The 21,074-nt window shown below is 38.4% G+C and overlaps 1 protein-coding gene across 16 annotated transcripts in view; it reads left to right on the top strand.

The window, feature by feature from the left end:
* Positions 1-20,755, top strand: part of RAPGEF6 (Rap guanine nucleotide exchange factor 6) — a 211,261-nt gene extending 190,506 nt beyond the window's left edge. For 9 of the 16 annotated variants that reach the window (XM_031666770.1, XM_031666774.1, XM_031666768.1 and 6 more), the window contains 6 exons: positions 1,109-1,297; positions 4,396-4,530; positions 10,459-10,687; positions 12,417-12,907; positions 15,474-15,788; positions 17,401-20,755. In XM_031666770.1, the coding sequence (XP_031522630.1) occupies positions 1,109-1,297; positions 4,396-4,530; positions 10,459-10,687; positions 12,417-12,907; positions 15,474-15,788; positions 17,401-17,426 (1,385 nt within the window). In that variant the 3' untranslated portion in view covers positions 17,427-20,755. Of the gene's footprint in view, positions 1-1,108; positions 1,298-4,395; positions 4,531-7,728; positions 8,289-10,458; positions 10,688-12,416; positions 12,908-15,473; positions 15,789-17,400 lie in introns of those variants that run through there. The other 7 variants (XM_031666779.1, XM_031666781.1, XM_031666780.1 and 4 more) reach the window with 4 other exon arrangements.
* Positions 20,756-21,074: the final 319 nt, after the last annotated feature.

Here is a 21,074-nt window from a genome sequence, read left to right as displayed (position 1 = left end):
ACTCTCTAGTAGGTTAAAGCCTAATGAAAGGAACAGAGAGGATAAAGCCTGATGAGAGTATAGGACTGATGAGAGAAAAGGTAAGCGAGTCAAGTCAAGGGGGCAGGCTGATGGCAAATCATGCAGGGTCATGTAGGCCTTGTTTTAGGGATTCGGGTCTTTATTCTAAAAGCAGGGGCAAGTTAAGGTTTGTGCAGAAGGAGAAGGAAAATGATATGATCAAATACTCATTTTGGAAGAGTTACTCTTCTATGAAGAATGCCTTGAAGGCATGCTAGAATTGATACAGTGAGAAAAATATTTCAGTAGTAAAGAGAGAATGTTAACTTGACCCTCAGCAGAGTGATGATGGAGCTAATTAACATGGATTCAAGAATTATTTAGGGCTGGGTGAGATAGCTCACATCTGTAATCCCAACACTTTGAGGAGGCTGAGGCATGTGGATCACCTGAGGTCAGGAGTTCGAGACCAGCCTGGGCAACGTGGTAAAACCCCGTCTCTACTAAAAATACAAAAATAGGCCAGGTGCAATGGCTCACACCTGTAATCCCAGCACTTTGGGAGGCTGAGGCAGGAGAATCACTTGAACCCTTGAACCCAGGAGGCAGAGGTTACAGTCCCGGGACCATTGCACTCCAGCCTTGGCAACAAAAGCGAAGCTCTGTCTTAAAAAAAAAAAAAGAAAAAAAAAAAATGCCAGGTTTTGTGGCAGGTGCCTGTGATCCCAGCTACTCGGGAGGCTGAAGCAGGAGACTCCATTGAACCTGGGAGGTGGAGGTTGCAGTAAGCCAAGATTGCACCATTGCACTTCAGCCCTGGCGACAGAGAGAAACTTCATCTCAAAAAATTTTTTAAAAAAGAATTATTTAGGAGATCAAATTAACAACTTATTCTACAAAAATTTTAGAGATAACATTTTTTATCTGACTCACCAAGCAATGGAGATAACATTTTATAGTACTTAACTGAAATTCCTGCTAAGAAAATTAATCTATTTTATTTTTTGTACTAAAAATAGATGGTTTTAAAGTAACCATTTATTATTGCCAGTGGTGATAACCTTGCCTAAAAACATTCAGTTACTTATTTCTTACTCTCTCCTATTAGTGACCAAGAATTTAAATGAGAAAAGATCAGCCAAATCATCTGAAATGTCCCCAGTGCCTATGAGGTCAGCTGGCCAAACAACTAAAGCCCACTTGCATCAACCCCACAGAGTAAGCCAGGTGCTTCAGGTGCCAGCTGTTAATTTGCACCCCATCCGGAAGAAGGGACAAACAAAAGACCCTGCATTGAGTGAGTATTCACCATTAATATTACATCCATTTAACTGAAATTTCCAGGGGAGTTAGAATGAAAAATAATTACAGATGTTCAGGAGATAAGCTGTTGTAGGTTGTGTAATATAATCATCATTTCATGAATCAAAAAGTGTTTCATTTTGACTGTAGATGTTTGCTGACAGCATACATGTTTTAAATGCCAACATTGGATTTCCTATAATACTGAAATCTGTTGATTAATAGAAAATTTACAGCAAAGCATTTTGGGTACCAGGGGCTTACTGCATTCAAAGGTGTATTTAATGTAATATCTAATACAGACACAATCTACAAAAACTGTGGAAATGAAGTTGCTTATTCCAAAAATGACTATACGTTGTTTTTTGTCTTTAGTGACCCCTTTTGAAAACCTAGTTAGGAAACAAGAGAATGTAACTTTTATAAAGTATAGACCACACTTTTTTTTTTTCTGTTAGGCCTTGTAGTCATTATTCATATTATTTTTATTTGTTGTTTTAACAGTATCATTATTTTAGCCTTTTAGGTGAGAAGCTAGATTAGATTTGGTTCCTAGCATGATTACTTAGACCATGAATTATATGTAGTATATGTTTAGTAGAACTTTGTTCATTTAATGTGTTGTTGTTTGAGATACAAAGTTGAATAAGAAATTCCCCCTCCTTTGCCAGATTTTCAGTCTGGTGATGTAGACACTCACACAGATAACTTCAGTGTAATGTGTCTTCTTGTTATGCCAGGGGTATATGCAGAACATATAAAAGAACAAAACAAAACAGAGGTAACTTAGAGGTAAGATAGGGCTTCAGAAGAAGGCTTTTTGGAAATAACGTCTAAGCAGCCTGAAAGGCTGGTGACAAAGAAGATGATTAGGCAAAAGTTCCAGAGAAGTTGCTTCAGGCCGAGGAAACAGCTTGGTATGTGCAAGAAACTACGAGCACTTTGCTGACTCTGAGTGGAAATTGCATGCAGTGTTGACAGACAATAATAATTAAAGCTGACACTTGGAGAGCACTTACCGAGTGCCAGGCATGGTTCAAATTATGCTTTATTAATTTTATATGTCAGTCTTCATAGTAATGCCACAAGATAAGTGGTATTTTACCCTCATTCTGCAAAAGAAGCGTAGAGGCTAAAGGAAGGCTGACTGGCTTTAAATCTTTGCCTTTAACCACTGTACTAAACAGCTTCCAAGATGCAGAGAATGAAGACAGGTATGCTGAAATTACAATGTGCCATGCCAAAGGAAAGTTATCAGTGAGAAGCCATTGAAGAGATTTGAACAAGGGAAGATTATGGTTCAAATTATGTTTGAGAAGGACTGTAGTAAGGATCACAGCAGGACTGGAGATAGAGAGCTCAGATGGAAAGCTGGTCTAACAGTTAAGTGAAAGTTGCCCGGGGCCTGGACTAGTTTGGTGGCTATGGAAATGGAGAATTGGGTGCAGAATTGGTGAAGTTGATGAATTTGTTGGTAGGAGTGAGAGAGGGACAAAGTTAGCTCTGGTTTTTTTTTACTTGAATATCACCACTTGAGAGGCAACATTACTTGTACCATGTAGCTTGCTTGCCTGCTTGCTTTTTTTTTTTTTTTTTGGAGACAGTCTTGCTCTGTCGCCCAGGCTGGAGTTTCTGTGGCGCGATCTTGGCTCACTGAAACCTCCATTTCCCAGGTTCAAGCAATTCTTGTGCCAGCCTCCTGAGTAGCTGGGATTACAGATGCTTGCCAGCACACCTGGCTAGTTTTTGTGTTTTTAGTAGAAATGGGGTTTCACCATGCTGGCCAGGCTGGTCTCAAACTCCTGACTTCAGGTGATCCACCCACCTCAGCCTCCCAAAGTGCTCGGATTACAGGTGTGAGCCACCACGCCTGGCCCCGTATAGGTTTCTTCATTTCTTATTGTAATATGGCTGTTTATATGATAAGTATGTTTATATTACATTTAATGAAGGGTAGTGTGAGTATAGTATGATCTAAATTTTTTCGTTGTCCAGTGGCTGCTTGTTACTATGTCAAAATCCTCATCAAAGTTTGCTTACTTTATGTTTTGGTTTTTTGGGGGGTTTTTTGTTTTAAGTCAGAATCTCACTCTGTCACCCAGGCTGGAGTGCAGTGGTGCGATCTCAGCTCACTGCAACCTTCGCCTCCCGGGTTCAAGCGATTCTCCTGCCTTAGCCTCCTGAATAGATGGGATTACAGGTGTGCGCCACCACGCCTGGCTAATTTTTGTATTTTTAGTAAAGATGGGGTTTCACCATGTTAGTCAGGCTAGTCTTGAACTCCTGACCTCATGATCTGCCCGCCTCGGCTTCCCAGAGTGCTGGGATTACAGGTGTGAGCCACTGTACCCGGCCACTTACTTTATGTTTTAGGAACAGTGTCTATAGCTCTTTGACATTTCTTAGAGAAGATAAATGTAAAAACATCAATATATTGAAACCATTGCTAGGTTTGAGGTACACTAAAGAGGACCAGATGTTGGACAAGGGTAATGAGAACTTTAAGGAATCTTTCCACTGTGCTGCATACTATTTTTCTATACATTCATGATTCTTTCTGTTGTTTACTTCTCTCCTGTAGTGTGAATTTAGTGCTCTTGAAAAGGGCTGGACTGGCAGCCCTGCAGCCTCTTCTGTATACCCACAGCACAGATGCACCGCAGGTAGTGACAGTGCCAAAATCCCCACACTGCCCCTGCTACATGCCTCGCCCTGACTTGGAGAGGCCACCTCTAGAGGGGAGGGAAGAGTTTGAATCCATGCCTTCTTTTTGAAGATTTCAAATCACTGTGTCAATTGTGGGAGGTGGGGCACAGCACTCAGACTGTTAAATTTATTTCCCTTATACCACAAAGCACAGACAAACTAATATAATCTGGTCCATGCTGACCAGCTGAATTTGAATGGATAACCTAGAGGTGAGAATCTCTGTGTGCCATTACCCAGTCATTTAGTCCCTGTTTGTCATTTACACATTTCAATTGACTACACTAGCCATTGTGTATCATAGCTTTAGTTACATAGTGATTTAGGCAACTATGGACATTTTAATTGTGAAATGACGCTTATTTGCATCTTTGCTTTTACTTTTAGATACAAGTTTACCTCAGAAAGTTTTAGGAACAACTGAAGAAGTAAGTGGTAAGAAACATACAGAAGACACTATTTCTGTGGCATCATCTTTACATTCTAGTCCTCCTGCATCTCCTCAAGGTTCCCCTCACAAAGGTAAGACAAAACATTTCAAACTAGTTCTTGTTAAACTAAACAATACTTTATAGCACATACTTTGCTTTTCAATCTATAGCAATAATTGTAAATCATTAAGAAAAGCATAACTCCTAATGCTTTTTGAACTTTGATGTGTTGTATTGCATTATTCAAATGCTTTTTGGGTATTATGCATCATGTAACTAGGACTCCAGTATTCAAAGTGTGATCCTAAACTTCAGCAGACAGCAAGCATGGATAAGAATGAAGGCAGAAGCCATAGTTTTGGTGCAAATTCTTGGTGTCGTCATTCCAGTTTCCTATATTTGGACATTTCTATGAAGTGTTTGCAAATAAAAGTTTCTATAAGAGATTGTTTTTAGGCCAGGCACAGTGGCTTATGCTTATAATACCAGCATTTTGGGAAGCTGAGGCGGGTGGATCACTTGAGCCCAGGAGTTGGAGACCAGCCAGGGCAACATGATGAGACCCCATCTCTGCAAACAATGTAAAAATTAGGCATGGTAATGTGCCTGTAGTCCCAGCTACCTGGGAGGCTGAGGTGAGAGGATCGCTTGAGCCTGGGAGGCAGAGGTTGCAGTGAACTGTGATTGTGCCGTTGTACTCCAGCCTGGGCAACACAGCAAGACCCCATCTCAAAAAAAAGAAAGAAATTGTTTTTAACCAACTATAAGATTTAGGAAAACAAATACTTAGGTTGATGGTTTTCCTTTTTTTAGTAATAGAGTATTACCTTTTTTAAAATTAGGATTTAAAATAACCTGTACTCTTGTGGATTTTTTACTTACACAGAATCTCATGAGGTGAAAAACTGAAATTCTTCTTGTTCATTTACATGTTTTCATAATTCAGACTGGAGCATTTCTTTTTGCGGCCAGCCTGGGCAGTGTGCAGCAGATGCCACTTCATGTTAGCTGCACATGTAGCATTCTAAATATAGTGTGTATTTCTTATATTGACCCTTCACATTCTGTGTGTACCCTGGAGAGAAAGGGGATTTAGTTCTGACGTCTTCTTTACAGATGTAAAAGAAGTACATATTTAAATAATCACACCAGAGAATGGTACATGGTCAGAGGGAAGACAGACTTATTATTCTAACAGGAGAGAGAAGCTTCCAGAGCTTGCTTCAGCTTCCAGGCTCTAAGTTTATTCTCACTCTGCAGAGCTCTTTCTTATTTTTGCCACCTGTGTGGCAATTATGTACAGTGATGTCAGACCTGAGTTTGAACCGTGATTCTGTCCTCCACTGTAGCTGTGTTACTACAAGTAATTTATTTATACGGTCAGGTTTTCTGTCTAAGATGGGAAAAAGACCATCTAGGCCGAAGCAGGTGAATCACCTGAGGTCAGGAGTTCAAGACTAGCCTGGCCAAGATGGTGAAACCCACCTATATTAAAAATACAAAAAAATTAGCCAGATATAGTGGCACACGCCTATAGTCCAACCTACTCAGGAGGCCAAGGCAGGAGAATTACTTGAACCCAGAAGGCGGAGATTGTAGTGAGCCGAGATCGTGCCATTGCATCCCAACTAGTTTGGTGGCTATGGAAATCAAGAGAGAACTGGATGCAGAATTGTTGCCCAACCTGGGTGACAAGAGCAAAACTCCATCTCAAAAAAGAAAAAAGAAAAAGACCATTTATTTCATCTATTTTGAGAGCCTCTTATATGGTTTAAATGAAATAATATTTATAAAGCCTGATGTGTGGTAAGTGTTTAGTGAATTGGAATGTCTCTTTTCTTTCTCTGCTGCCACCTCAGGACACCATAGCTCCATTACTTACTTGCTTTTTTCATCCTCACATAGCTGAGACTGGTTAGGTTTTTTTCATTCAGATTTTACTAAAGAAAGCTTAATAAAAATGAAACAGGAGATATAAACAGTGCATATTGTAGGTGTATTTATAAAACACAGATTTTGATACCGTTATAGCTCATATATAAATTTTTTGTGGCACACAGACCTATGTCATCACTTTCCTTGTCTGTGTGGTCCTATCCATTGCACCCCTTACCAGATCTTGCGGTGTAGGATAAGCTGCAGTGCCTGCAGTCAGACAGATGGTCCAAATGAACAGTGTCCATATGCTTCTAATGCTCTTTCAGGAACATCTTTACACTCCTTACCCCTTTTAGAGACTGCTCAGAGGTCCATCCCATTATAGATAATTCTAACTAGTAGGATCTGATTTGGTATTTTATGCCTAAATGTGACTTCTGGCAAGAGGTATTAGGAACAGGAATTCCTCCATTGCTCTTATTCCCAACAAAATCTACACTCAACACTCGAATAGAGAAGTCTTTTTTCCATTGTCTTTCATTGTGTAGCCAACAGTTGAACACCATGTTTATAGATTTGTGAGCTTCTCTTAGTAATGTTTGGAATTCTTAGAAGCCTGAAGAAAATCTTCTCTTCAAAACTGTTTCAGCTTGTTCTTGCATGTGTACTGTCAAAACCCCAACCAAGTATGATCCTTCTATTTGTGTAGACAGGTTTTTGCCAGTAATCTATGATTGAACAAAACTGTCATTATGCTCAGAGTAAATTATTAGGATCTGTTCCTGGTTCTTATTAAACTTTGAGATCTGTTCTTTGTTTTCTTATGATTAAGAAAATAAACCTATCTTCATGTTTTGCGTGAGGATAGTTTCAACAAGTACTTTAAAAAGAAGTCGAGACCTTAAACATTATCTACCCTAGTGTTTAAGAAAAGCAGTCTCTCCACCTTGGATCTACAACAGGATCAGAAAATGAGCTTTATAAATATACCTGTTGTATGTACTATTTGTATGTCTTACTTGGTTTTTACTAAGCTTTTTCATAGGAAAATCTACTTACAATTCTAGACCTACATAGTTACTTAACAAAAATAATTCTAGTTACCTGATATTTTTGTGATATTTTTCCTTATGATTTTACCAGCTTGGCTTCCTTTCAACAGTTTTTTTGTTTTTGTTTTTGTCACCAGCTTGTGCTGATAAAGGTAATCTTTCTCCTGCATTCTGTCTTGCAATAACTGATGTGTATATGTTATATATAAGTAGATTTTTTCCATGCATTAAAAAATATGTTGCTAGATTTCAATTTTTCAGATATTTTCAAGATGTTAGAATTTTTAAATAGTGAAATATTATGTAAACAAGGCTAATTGTGATTGACCATGTCAGGGTTTTTGCATCTCTCCCTCCAGTTGGCAGTATCATATCTGATCACAGCAGCAAGATCAGTGGCCAGAGCTGCCCCGGAATAGGTGGGGCTTACTTGCAAAAGAAAATCCTTCAGATTACCAGGAGCACAGCCAAAAGAACAGACAGTACTGAGAAGGCCACTGAGGAGAATAGAGACAGGACAAGTTGTGAGAACACAACCAGAAAAAGAATGACATCCCCGTTTAGAAGACTTAGGGAAAGAATGCTTTCAAGGGAAAGACTAGTCAACAGCCAAAAAGAGGACACAGATCACAATCAAGCTACAGAAAGCTGTGAGAAAGTGAAGGATGTTGGAAGCAACATCAAAGATGAGAAAGGGAGTGCCATCTTCAATTCAAATAGCCAAGGCAACAGTAACACTTTAAACTGCTTCTATACGCGATTCAAGTCTAAAAGGAGGAAGACACTCTGATGAAGTTCCTTATTTTATTTTAGTGTTAAGTTTGTTTTCAGTTATTAATGTATACATGGCTTAAATTAAACCATTTGTCAAAGCTTAGGCAGACAACTTAGTAAAATACTATTTATAAGCACTTTAAAATGCCTCATTTGTACATACGTTATTTTACTAATGTATTGAGTTAGTAAATTTTATACTCTTGTTTTCTGTAGTTGACTTTATTTTCTACTGTTAGCTGAATCTGTGAGTGAAATATGTAGAGGAGGCTTTTTTATCCTCTACTTTTTACATATCTTTGGGGGAGAAGGGACTAGTCTAACATAGCAATTTCAGAGTCATCTGGAAAACTTGTTAAAAAATGCAATTACTGTGTCCCACCCCAGACTTCATAAACCTGAATTGCCAGAAATGAGATCCGGAATATTTATTTTAATTGGCTTGCCAGGTGGTTCTTAGTATTATTATATTTGAGAAATACTGATCAAACAGACATAAGAATGAAATTATTTTTAAAACAATGAAGCAAGACGATTATGTAGAGCAATGACTTTTTCTTTTGAGGAAGAAGGTATTTATTTATTTTTAATTTACTTATTACATCCATTTTCTTGGTCCTCTTGAAATTTGACTAATCAGCTCATGGACATTGACAAATAGCAATGATCCCAAGTTCAGAGATGTTTGATAGAAGTCAGAAGACTGGCTTGTCTTGGCTTACCCTGTTCTGGGCCACATAGGCCAAGTATAAATCACACGTTTTCTGGGCCTTTTTCTCTTTGAAATAGTTAACAAAATGACTTAATAAGGTTACTGTGCAACAAATTATTCCTTAAATGACTTGAGTTATATGTGAATAACTCCAAGATCCATAAACAGAGAAGGACCTTGGAACTAAGGATGTTGTCATCCTCTTTCTGCATGAAGATGAGGCCCTGAGAATTCCTGTAACATACCCAAAGCCTGTGATTCTTCCTAATGACATTTCTAGGTATTGCCCAAAGACCACATATCTACTAAACCCTACTCTCCTCTGTGAGCAAGAAGATATTTTTCACTTCTTTGAGACCCATCCCTCGTTGGGATTACTAGGGCATTTTCTTTTTCTTTTATTTCTCAACAATAGTTTGGTTTCTTCCAATTATCAAAATAGATTATTATGTACATTAGCCATTCTGTTGAAGATTTGTTTTTGGGTCCTTCACCTCAATGCATCCCTAGAATCCAGAAGAACATCTGTCTAGTTGTCTGCTGTGCAGTAAGTCACAGAACAACATAGAACATGTAGATGCTGTTTTTTTCTATAACACATTATTAAAAATGTATCCACTTAGCTGTTTAATATTCTGCAAGGTTGGTGAAGAAAAAGGAAACTAAGTCTGACACTCAGTTTAAACCTAAAACAATTTTAAAAACTGAAACAGGCTGAGCACAGTGGCTCACACCTGTAATTCCAGCAATTTGGGAGGCTGAGGCAGGAGGATCGCTTGAGGCCAGGAGTTGAAGACCAGCCTGGGGAACATAATGAGACCTCATTTCTGCAAAAAGTTTAAAAATAACTGGGTGTGGAGGTGCAGACCTGTAGTCCCAGCTACTTGGGGCTGAGGCAAGACGACCACTTGAGCCCAGGAGTTCAAAGCTGCAGTGAGCTATGATCATGCCACTGCACTGTAGCCTGGGCAACAGAGCAGGACCCTGTGTCTAAAAAATAAAAATAGTCTAAAACGGTGACTCTCAACTCAAGACAAGACTTCTTAGGTGGGATATGCAGAATATCTGGGGTAAGTATATATAGTTTGGTAAAGCAAAAATGTAATTCTTTCCCTTGAGTCCTGGACTCCCACCCCTATCCTTACTTCAAGATGGTATTTTGGATTCAGAATAGGTCATGAAATATTCATATTAATCAAAGGAAGGAGCATTGGGTTAAAAAGAAGTTGAGAAACCCTAAAGACATGTACTTTTTAATATTTGTAATGTTCTTATTTTATTAAATGATTATTATAGCTGTGGGAGAGCCTGAGACAGATGTACCTTTAAACTAGTTTTCTTAGTAACACTGGACTTTGACTGTCTTTTTCTTGAATGTAGTTGTATTGGTGTGGATGGGTAGGTGAATGGATATGTAGGGGGAATATGTAGGGGAATGTGTGGAGATATAATTGGCACCATTATATCTACGTAGATGGAAACTAAAATTGCTTCTACTTTGTCTTCTGTTATTTTTGTGGGGTTTTTTTTCATCCTTCCCCCTACTACCCCTACCCTATGTTCCCTTTTTTTGTAGTTTGATCAATGCTCTTTTCTTGTTCAGGTTACACACTTATTCCATCAGCTAAATCTGACAACTTGTCTGACTCCAGCCATAGTGAGATTTCTTCACGGTCCAGCATTGTGAGCAATTGTTCTATTGACTCCATGTCTGCAGCTCTACAGGATGAACGGTGTTCCTCTCAGGCCCTGCCAGTCCCTGAACCCACTGGGGCATTGGAAAAGACAGAGCACCCCTCAGGGATAGGAGATCATAGTCAACATGGCCCTGGGTAAGCATCATTGTCTGTGTTCATAACACAAAACCCAAGCCAAGTGGCCACTGCAAGCAGTGCTCCCTAACTTGACCTTGGACCTCCCATGGGGTAATTGCAGAGTTATCCATAAAAGAATATGTGGGCCAAGCACATATTCTGTATTCTGAATATGTAAATAAGCACTATTTTGAAAGATGTATGGGTGTTCATTTTCGAAGTGTTACTAAATTCAAGTAACTTTTTATCTTTATGTATCTTTCCAATCAGAACTCAAAGTGCATCTGCTATTTATATAGGGGAGATAATTTTTGAAATTCTGGCTGTTATAGGTTAATCAAAAAGGTTGTATATTGGAAAGTGCCTCCAGTGCTGTGCACACTGTAGACAGGTTGGGAGAGTAGGACTAGCCCTTGATCCCTGTTCTCTGAAAGTGTAATTTGGGGAGTAAGAATAATCACCTAGCAAAGGTTAATTTAAAAAAAAAAATTAACTCTAAATTTCTGTTTAGAATCAAGCAACATGGAAATCTTTGAGAAAGTTTATTTTAACTGATAAATATTGTGAAATCTGGTCTACTTTAATATGAAAAATTTAAGATAAAGTATTACCACATTTATAAAGGTTTCTAAACTTTGATCTCTACACCAGAGGTCAACAAATGTTTTCTATAAAAGTTACATAGTAAACACTTTAGACTTCTCAGGCCATAAGGCCTCTGTCACAACTACTCTGCTATTACACCAGAACAGCCATAGACAACACATAAACAAATGGCATGACTGTGTCCCATTAAAACTTTATTTACAAAAATGAGCAAAGGGACCACCAGATTTGGCCCTGGGCTGTAGTTTGCTACCCTCTGCTCTATACTGTAAATGAGGGGTTTACAAACTCTTTGTAAAGGGCCAGGTAGTAAAATATTTTTGCCTTTGCAGGCTACATATGGTATCTGTCACAAATTCTTCCGGTTTGGTTTTGTTTTAAACCTTTTAAAAGGTTTTGCTGCAGACCATACAAAAACAGGCTGTTGGCTAAATTTGGCCCATGAGCTGTAGTTTGGGGACCCCTGCTATAAATGATTCATTTCATAGGTAATTGGGGAAGTTGCTGTTTACTTGGCACTGTACTGGGCTAACCTCAGAGATACGTTGAAAAATAAAACATGATTCTTCAAGTTGGGAACTTTTAATTCTGTATGCATGGACAGTAGTCTAATATTGTGATGACCAAGAATGAATATGTATACTTAATGTTATTCATTTCAGATCTCATCTTTGCATTTTCATTTAAAATCAGTTCAAGAAAAATACTTGCCAGGCATACCTCTGGTCCATCCCAGCTGCTGGGGAGGCTGAGGTGGAGGATCACTTGAGCCCAGGAGTTAAAGGCTACAGTGCACCATGATCGTGCCTATAAATAGCCACTGCACTCCAGTCTGGGCAACAGAGTGACACCTGTCTCAAAAAAAAAAAAAAAAATTTAAAATTTAAAAAGAAAAATGCTAAGGAAACTTTGCTAAGCATTTGAGTTTCTTTACTGTGTCTTCTGAGTGTTAACTAAATACTTACAAGGAATTTAGTGATAAATAATGATAATACTGTTTTCTTCATGATGTTTTGGCGTGAACACTTGTGGTACATGCTCTGTAATTTCTCGTAGGCAGTAATAACTTGAAATAGAGAGAAGATAGTTTTTCCAGCAAGCCTGTAAATTACTTCTAATTGTACATTGTCTCCAATTTTAGGTGGACACTCTTGAAGCCATCTCTAATCAAGTGTTTAGCTGTCTCATCGTCTGTGAGCAGTGAAGAGATTTCTCATGAGCATGTCATTATAGAAGCAGCTGACAGTGGTCGTGGAAGTTGGACTTCGTGTTCAAGCAGCTCCCATGACAACTTCCAAAGCCTTCCCAACCCAAAAAGCTGGGATTTTTTGAACTCTTACAGACATACCCATTTGGATGACCCCATTGCTGAAGTTGAACCCACTGACTGTGAGCCCTATTCCTGTCCTAAAAGCTGCTCTAGAACTTGTGGGCAGTGCAAAGGAAGCCTAGAGAGAAAGAGTTGGGCCTCCTCCAGTTCTCTCTCTGACACGTATGAACCAAACTATGGGACAGTTAAACGGAGAGTATTGGAGAGCACCCCAACTGAGTCATCTGAAGGCTTGGACCCCAAGGATGCCACTGACCCAGTTTATAAAACTGTGACTTCAAGTACAGAAAAGGGCTTGATTGGTAAGTTGTGTTTTTGTTGTCTGTGGCATTTAGAGATTAAGTAGTCAAAAAATGGCATTGGGATATCTTGGCCCTGGATTTTATCATTGCAAAAATTCATTCTCTAACAACCTTTCTTTCCTTCACAAACAAACAAATTATTTCCCAAAAATTCATGGTTTCTCAAAGACTTTGGAGCAGCTATTCAACCCGTTAAAATGAAAAGTCTGATGTGAAGGTATTTAATTAGAGGGACAAGTTTGTTTGTCTTTTGTTTTTAAGTTCTTTTTGGTTTTATTGAGGAATATCATCGCATTAGTGTGCAATGGTAAATAAAGGGATTATTCTCTTTATCACCTCATAAATTGTTTGGACCACAATTGCTATGCATATGTGGTAGAAACATTGATTCTGCTATTGATTTTAGGTAACTGAGAGAAAATGCGATAAGGAAGTCCAGAACATTTTTCAGTATTCTCTCTTGGTGTACCTCATGAGTAGGCCAACTCCTGTTTGTGAATTCCATTCCAAGCTTTCTTAGTAAACATTTTTAGTATTTAACCATCAAATACTTTTTACAAATTTCTTTCCTGGACTGTATAAATACATGGATATAAAACTCCTGCTTTTCTACTTATATGGAATGACTGTATTTTGAATTAATATCATAATCAACTATTAAATTTATAGAACAGTCATAGTGTCACATTTAACTACTAAAAATGTGAAGGTGAAACATGTTGATCTTATAGTTACTTTTCAAATTGTGTTATAGGTTGGGTTTTTAGCTCATTCATTTTTTTCCAACTTTTTTTTTTTTTTCTTGAGACGGAGTCTTGCTGTATTGTCCAGGCTGGAGTGCAGTGACACGACCTCGGCTCACTGCAACCTCTGCCTCCCGGGTTCAAGCAGTTCTCCTGTCTCAGCCTCCCAAGTACCTGGGATTACAGGTGCCTGCCACCATGCCCAGCTAATTTTTGTATTTTTAGTAGACATGGGGTTTCACCATGTTGACCAGGCTGGTCTCGAACTCCTGAGCTCAAGTGATCCGCCTGCCTCGGCCTCCCAAAGTGCTGGGATTACCAGCATGAGCCACTGTGCCTGGCCCAAGATTTTTTATTGAAGCCTTTCAGGTAACCACTTTATGAGCATATGTGTATACGGAGATACAAAAATCTTTTTCTTGTCCATTGATGAATATAGATTTTTTAATCATTTATTTCTTGTTGACTGTGGGCAAATCACTTGCCTGCTTTTTCTTGTTATTCTCTTGGCAACCTCTCCACGTCTATCACCTCACCCATCCCATCCTCAAATGGGAATGGAAAGCCTTTCTGACCTTGATAGTACATGCAAATTTTACTGGTAGAATTATAGAAAATTCAATATGGACAAACCAAATTCTCTAATGGTAAAGTTAATATTAGAATTATTTGATGGTCTTTTAAAATTTATTCAGCTTGTATACAGACAGTTTTTGTGTTTTAAAAGTCACTTGCAAAATCAAGATACTCAGAGCCATTTTTCCTGTTGGTCTTATGAACTAGTCTTAATTTCTTGGAGCTTCCACTTTAACCTATTTATGATGATTTTTGAAGCTTTACCTTAGTCTCAGGGCTTACAAATTTAAGTAAAAGGATTTAAAGTCATCATTGTTTTTAATGTCTGCTGAAAATCAGAGAAATTTAAGATGAAATTTCAAAAATTCTGTTTTTTTATTCTCAACTTAATTACAACACAGATGCTAGAAGTAAAGTTGGTTTTTTTTTGAGACAGAGTCTCACTCTGTCACCCAGGCTGGAGTGCACTGGCGCGATCTCGGTTCACTGCAGCCTCCCAGATGCGGCAATTCTCCTGCCTCAGCCTCCTGAGTCGTTGGGATTACAGGCACCTGCCATCACACCCAGCTAATTTTTGTATTTTTAGTGGAGATGGGGCTTCACCATGTTGGCCAGGCTGGTCTCAAACTTCTGACCTCAGGTGATCTACCCACTTTGGCCTCCAAAGTGCTGGGATTACAGGTGTGAGCCACCACACCTGGCCAGAAGTAAAGTTCTTGAAGGAATTAGTTCCTTCATATCAGCAAAGTTAAAGTTTTTGTGCTGGGACCGAGAACTAATATGCGCAGCAGTGCCAGAAAACAGTGGCTCATGCCTCAGGGAGAAGGTGAAACAGCCCTTAAACAGATGGCCTGAATGTCATTTCTATGTAAACTCTCCCAGTTTACAGAGAATAGATGTTTAGGGTGAACTTTTAAATGTTTCTGACATCTTTAGGGCTGGTGTGACTTCAGGAGTTGTTATGTACTTCTGTGATATGGGGGCTGAATTGCAGAAGGAAGCTTGTCATCAGTGTCATCTCCTTCAACTCTCTCATTCTGTTTAATGTTTACAGGACTTAATATAGTTGTTTATGTATTTTAAAAAGAGGTTTGTTTATTAAACTTTTAAAAAATGTTTTTAATCTGCCGTCATTCAAGTTTATTCATTTTGTCTGTTTTTAAGTTCTATTTTGTCATTGTAATAAGTTTGTTGTTTTTTTTAATTTCTTTTTCATTAACATTTTCATTGCTTATTTTTCATGCCAGTGTACTGTGTCACCTCACCCAGGAAGGATGATAGGTATAGGGAGCCACCTCCCACCCCTCCAGGATATTTGGGGATTTCTTTAGCTGACCTAAAGGAAGGACCCCACCCACACCTAAAACCTCCAGATTATAGTGTGGCAGTGCAGAGATCAAAGATGATGCATAACAGCCTCTCTAGACTGCCACCAGCCTCTCTCAGTAGCAACCTCGTGGCCTGTGTTCCATCGAAGATTGTAACTCAGCCTCAGAGACATAATTTGCAGCCATTCCATCCTAAACTAGCAGATGTGACTGATGCAGATAGCGAAGCGGATGGTATGTTGACAAGCTCTCTTAAGGGCTCTTAAATGAATTGCTGAACACATTAAATGGTCTTTACTCTGGTATTTTATGGTAATTAGTACTTGTTTCTTTAAATGCCTTAGAAATCTCTGGTAAAAAGTAAGATGTTCCTACTGGCAGGGTGCAGTGGCTCAGGCCTGTAATCCCAGCACTTTGGGAGGCTGAGGCGGGCGAATCACCTGAGGTCGGGAGTTCATGACCAGCCTGTCCAACATGGAGAACCCCCGTCTCTACTAAAAAAAATACAAAATCAGCCAGGCATTATGGTGCATGCCTGTAATTCCAGCTACTTGGGAGGCTGGGGCAGGAGAATCACTTGAACCTGGAAGGCAGAGTTTGCGGTGAGCCAAGATCGCTCCATTGCACTCCAGCCTGGGCAACAAGAGCAAAACTACGTCTCAAAAGAATAAAGTTCCTAAATATAGTATCAGGGAGTGTTTTGGGTTTGTTTAGTTTTTCAAGACAAGGTCTCACTTTGTTGCCCAGGCTTAGAGTGCAGTGGCACAATCATGACTCACTATAGCCTCAAACTCCTGGGCTCAAGCAGTCCTCCCAACTCAGCCTCCCAAGTCGCTGGGACTACAAGTGTACACCACCATGCCTGGCTCATTGTTAAATTTTTCCTTTGTAGAGACTGGGTCTCACTATATTTACCAGGCTGGTTTTGAATTCCTGGCCTGAAGCAGTCCTCCCACACCAGCCTCCCAAAGTGTTGGGATTACAGGCCTGAGCCTGAGCCACCACACCCAACCAATGGTGTGGGTTGTTTGTTTGTTGAGACAAGGTCTTGCTGTGTCACTCAGGCTGGAGTGCATGATCATGGCTCACTGCAGCCTCAACTTCCTGGTCTCAGGTAATTCTCCCTCCTCAGCCTCCCAAGTAGCTGGGACTACAGGCACACACCACCACAGTTTTTTGTATTTGAGACAGCATTTTACCATGTTGCCCAGGCTGGTCTTGAACTCCTGGACTCAAACAATCTGCCAGCCTCAGTCTCCCACAAAGTTGGGGTTATAGGTGTGAGCCACTGTACCCCGCACTGATGGTGTATTTTTTAAATGAAATGGGCGAGCTGCCTATTTTGTGTGCCTAGTACCCTGTGGCTCAAATGGAATATTCTTATCTTTGATAAAACAGTGGCTCAATCTAATGGGATAATTTTGAGAAAAAGCAGTTAACATTAATGGAATTGTATTTTACATTAATGCATGGAAACTTGAAACTGTGTTTCAAATGCCAAATTATCTGAAATGATTCTATTTATTTAGTTCCTTTTATTAGCAAAAGTCTTGACTGAATTTGTAGGTGTGCCAATAGTTTCAGAAATGATTGTTTTATTGAAAATAAATGAAAATTTATGGTTTTAAACAAGAGTAATAAAGTGATTAATAACTATGAAATTCCAGTTTGTTGTCAACCTTCAATGTGATCAGAAATCCTAGGTATTATTGTAATAAAATCTGGTCCTCGATGCAATGTTTGAGAGGATTTCTTTGTTGACTTTGATTTTCTAAATCGATAACTAGATTGTTAGGATCTCATTAATATGCTGATCTGCCAGTTAATTATATTTTTTTATTTTTAGAAAATGAACAAGTTTCAGCAGTCTAGCCTTTGGATGACCTATTTGAAAACCACTGAAAGTTATGGAGGAATGCGCAGAACCACCTCATGATTCTGCAGGCCATTGCTGACAAACAGTTCATTGCTACAACCAGTCCAGAGGTTTTATTCCCTCTACTCTGAGCAATGAAATAGACTTGAGTTATGCTTCCTTTCATTTACTTTCTGCAGATGAATAGTTTCCTGAGCAATGGATGCTATGCCTGGATACCAGTCTCCACTTTACACGCCAGAACTGCCTTGGGACCACAGTTACAGAAAAAATTTAAACTCAGAGTGATCCTTCTGTATATTGCTATAGATTTTTCTTTAATAAGCTATTTTAAAGAGAGTGGCATTATTATTTCCAAGCCATAGCTTGGGCTGAAGGACAGATTGAAAGTATCTGCCAATACCAAGGATATTCTTGTATATTTGAATAATAACTTATTATTTGCATTGTTGTGATTTTGTTTGTATTTGAGAGCTCTTGTTAGCTGATGTTCATGTTTGAGGTCATAAAATTGTCTCTGATCTGACCAAACAGAAGTCATCTTTACAGAGGTGATATGCTTGATCTACACAGAGATGTGACTTGATCTGTAGCACCAATGCAATGTAGGTCTCAGTTTGAGAGAAATAGGAAGCCCTTTGCAGTTGAGGTGTTAGGAACCTGCTGGTCATGGTGTGGAAAGCCAAATGAAGCTGCCACAGGGTTTCTTTTCAGTCCTTTGGGAAATGGGAGGGAGTAGTTTGGGGAGGAGGGTGGGAACCCTAATTTCCAAAGAATGAAATTTTGATGTTAAATGACATGTATACAAATTCTTTCTTAAGTGAAAGTTATGCTGCATCGAATTGTAACTAAAAGTATAGATCCCACAAATAGAGAATGGGTTCTAGAGAGTCCTGTTCTATAGAAATCCAAAACTAAAATCTCTCATAACTCAAGTATGGAATACTTTTTTTAAAGAAATTCTTATCATGGGTGTTGTAATCATGAGGATGAATTTGACTTTATGCAGTGTTCTGCAGCATGCCACCCCCATGTCTCATAGCACCAGGTTGTGTCTGACCTGACATACCCTGCAGCTCTCAGCTGCCTGCAGCAAAATTTTGTGGAAGAAAGAGGAGCTGGAGTTATAGAAATGATTGTCTCTTGGTTCTCAGTTTTTAGCCCTTGAGAGGACATACTTTTCCAGCCTCATGGGCATGGCACTCTTAATTAAAATTTCAGTGACTGTTTACTGGATGAGGCAGATTTTTCACATTTTTGCAAATATAATGTTTTATATATATTAAGTTTAATTTTTTCAATTTTTTTAGTGTAAAAGCAAGTGGAATTTTAATAAACTTCTGTAATTACCAAAAAAAAAAAAAAAAAGCCAAAGCCATTAACATGCACTACCCAGATCAACTTGCAGCCAAGATGGGTTTACTTCTGAATGGCTGTCCGTATGTGTCCCACATAGGATTTAGTTGGTTTGTGGCCTCCCTTGTAGAAATGTGTTGTCTTTCCCTAGCTGTCTCCGCTGTGTCTTCCTGCCTATCCCCCTTCATTTTAAAATCATGTATCAGTTTTAAGGGGTAAATGGTAGTAGTTCATCTTTCCCATCAAAATGATTGTCTCTTTATTTTAGGAATAATAGCATGTCTGAAAAATTCCTGTGGTAAAAAAACATTAATCTGAAACTGAAGCCTTAGAAGTTAATCCCAGGTATGATAAAATGAGGCTTGGTGGTTCCATAGCTTTCTTGGTCCTTTGAAATGGGAAATAACCTGAACCAAAAATCCTACTTTGAAAGTTACACTTCAGTGATTTGGCCTATAAACAGTGGTCCTCTGATTATACTTTTTTTCCTTCACTGATTTACATAATTTTGTTTTCATGGCCACGGCAAAACAATGTGAAATGTATTTTTGCTATACCCACTTTTTTATCAATTCAGATGTCTACTCTCATCATTTTATATTCATTTCTCCAGAAAAATGTGTGTTTTCATAATGTTTTTATTTATCAGGTCTTTCAAACCAAATGGAAGCCTTACCTGTCTTTGTCCTTAATAGTGTAAATATCTTGCACAGAGTGTTGAGGCCTATGGTTTTGGACTTGTACCTTATAGCTGCCTTTGTTTTATCTATCTAGCTTTAACTGTGAGTGTTCAGATCAGCTGATCACATTGATCAGGAGCCAAAGCCAAATGCTTTGTAGTTTGTTATGTATGTATCCCTTAAAAAATCATGAGGTTTTGATTTTTCTATTTTAACTAAGGGTACCTTCCTGCCTTCTCTTAGTTTGTCATATGACTAGAACAAGAGAAGCCTTAACCTGCATTTACTCTAATTCCAGATCTCCATTTGTTTTTATTTTATTAATTTATAATTTTAATGAAGAGACTAGTGCCCTCTCTTCCCACGACAACTCTCAGTCTGCCAAGACTGTTGAAGCAGTTAACCCTCAGTGCAAACTTTTGCCAAATAGTAAGTTTCAACAAAATACCTTTATAGTGAAAGATTTTGAGAATTAGTAAATCCAGTACATGATTCCATAAAAGCTTATTAAAGTTAATAATTCTCATTTACTCCAAATGATTACTTTCAATATGATCTTTGGGGAGAAAAAGCCTTTAGTGAATTTTCTTGAGGGTGATAAGTCACATCATTGCGATCTACATCACCTCCTCGAGAATCTCCCAGGCTGAAAATGTGATGATAATCATGGGTGTTTTTAAGAACAAATCCAATTTTTATCAAGTGCTCTTTCCTCTACAAAAAAAGGGAGGAGGAGAAGAAGCTTCCTTAAAACAATGATTATTTTGATTCAATTTTAAGTTTCTACAAAAGGTAATGTTAAAGTGTATGTATGCCTTCAGCATTACCTTGAAGGCTAGAAAAATGGCATAAATCTTCAGAAAAGTGTCACAGTACATGTTCAAATTTAAACTTAAATCCTGGTTCATCTTTGGCTTTTGTTGTGCATTTTTAATGCTTCTTTGTTTTTGGTACACGGAATGCAGTTGAACTTGATCTTTTAAAATTGAGACATGTAAGCTAATCAGCAAAAGACAAAAACAAAACTGCACATCTGTAATAATCAGATAGCAATTCTGCTGCACAATTCATTGATTGTAAGGTATCCTGTAACAAGCAATGTTTGTCTCCTATTTTTTGATACCTCTTAAACTTATGTCTTTTAGAAAGACAGTGCCTCTGTATGCTTTTTGTATTTTTACTGAGTGTAAATATTTGTTATATTTTTGGTTAAGAGAATGTAAAAATACCATTTATTATTATCAGATACTACTAATACATTGGTGGAATCAATAAAGAATCTACATTAATCTTCTCTGTACTTGATTATAAATGTATGGAACCTTTGAAATAATTACAAACTTAGTCATTCAAGAGTGCCAATCTGGGACCTGTGTTGGTGTGAAGGCCTTATTTTTTAAGTATCCAGAAAAATTGGAGTGGTCCATTTGTTGTTGGTTATGTCAAATCTGTGAAACACCATAGCTATTGTTTAGGTTTAAAATATTGTGTTTGATGGCAAACCAAGTGACAGTGGCATAAACTCAATTGGAGCTTGTCTTTTTGTTATTATTGTCTGTTTGTTTTTCTTCTTACAGTAGAAAAGTCTACAGGCAAACTGTCCAGGGC

The sequence above is a fragment of the Papio anubis genome, chromosome 5, assembly GCF_008728515.1.
Source record: "Papio anubis isolate 15944 chromosome 5, Panubis1.0, whole genome shotgun sequence".
Classification (NCBI taxonomy): domain Eukaryota; kingdom Metazoa; phylum Chordata; class Mammalia; order Primates; family Cercopithecidae; genus Papio; species Papio anubis.
This window is presented reverse-complemented; position numbering and strand designations above follow the sequence as displayed.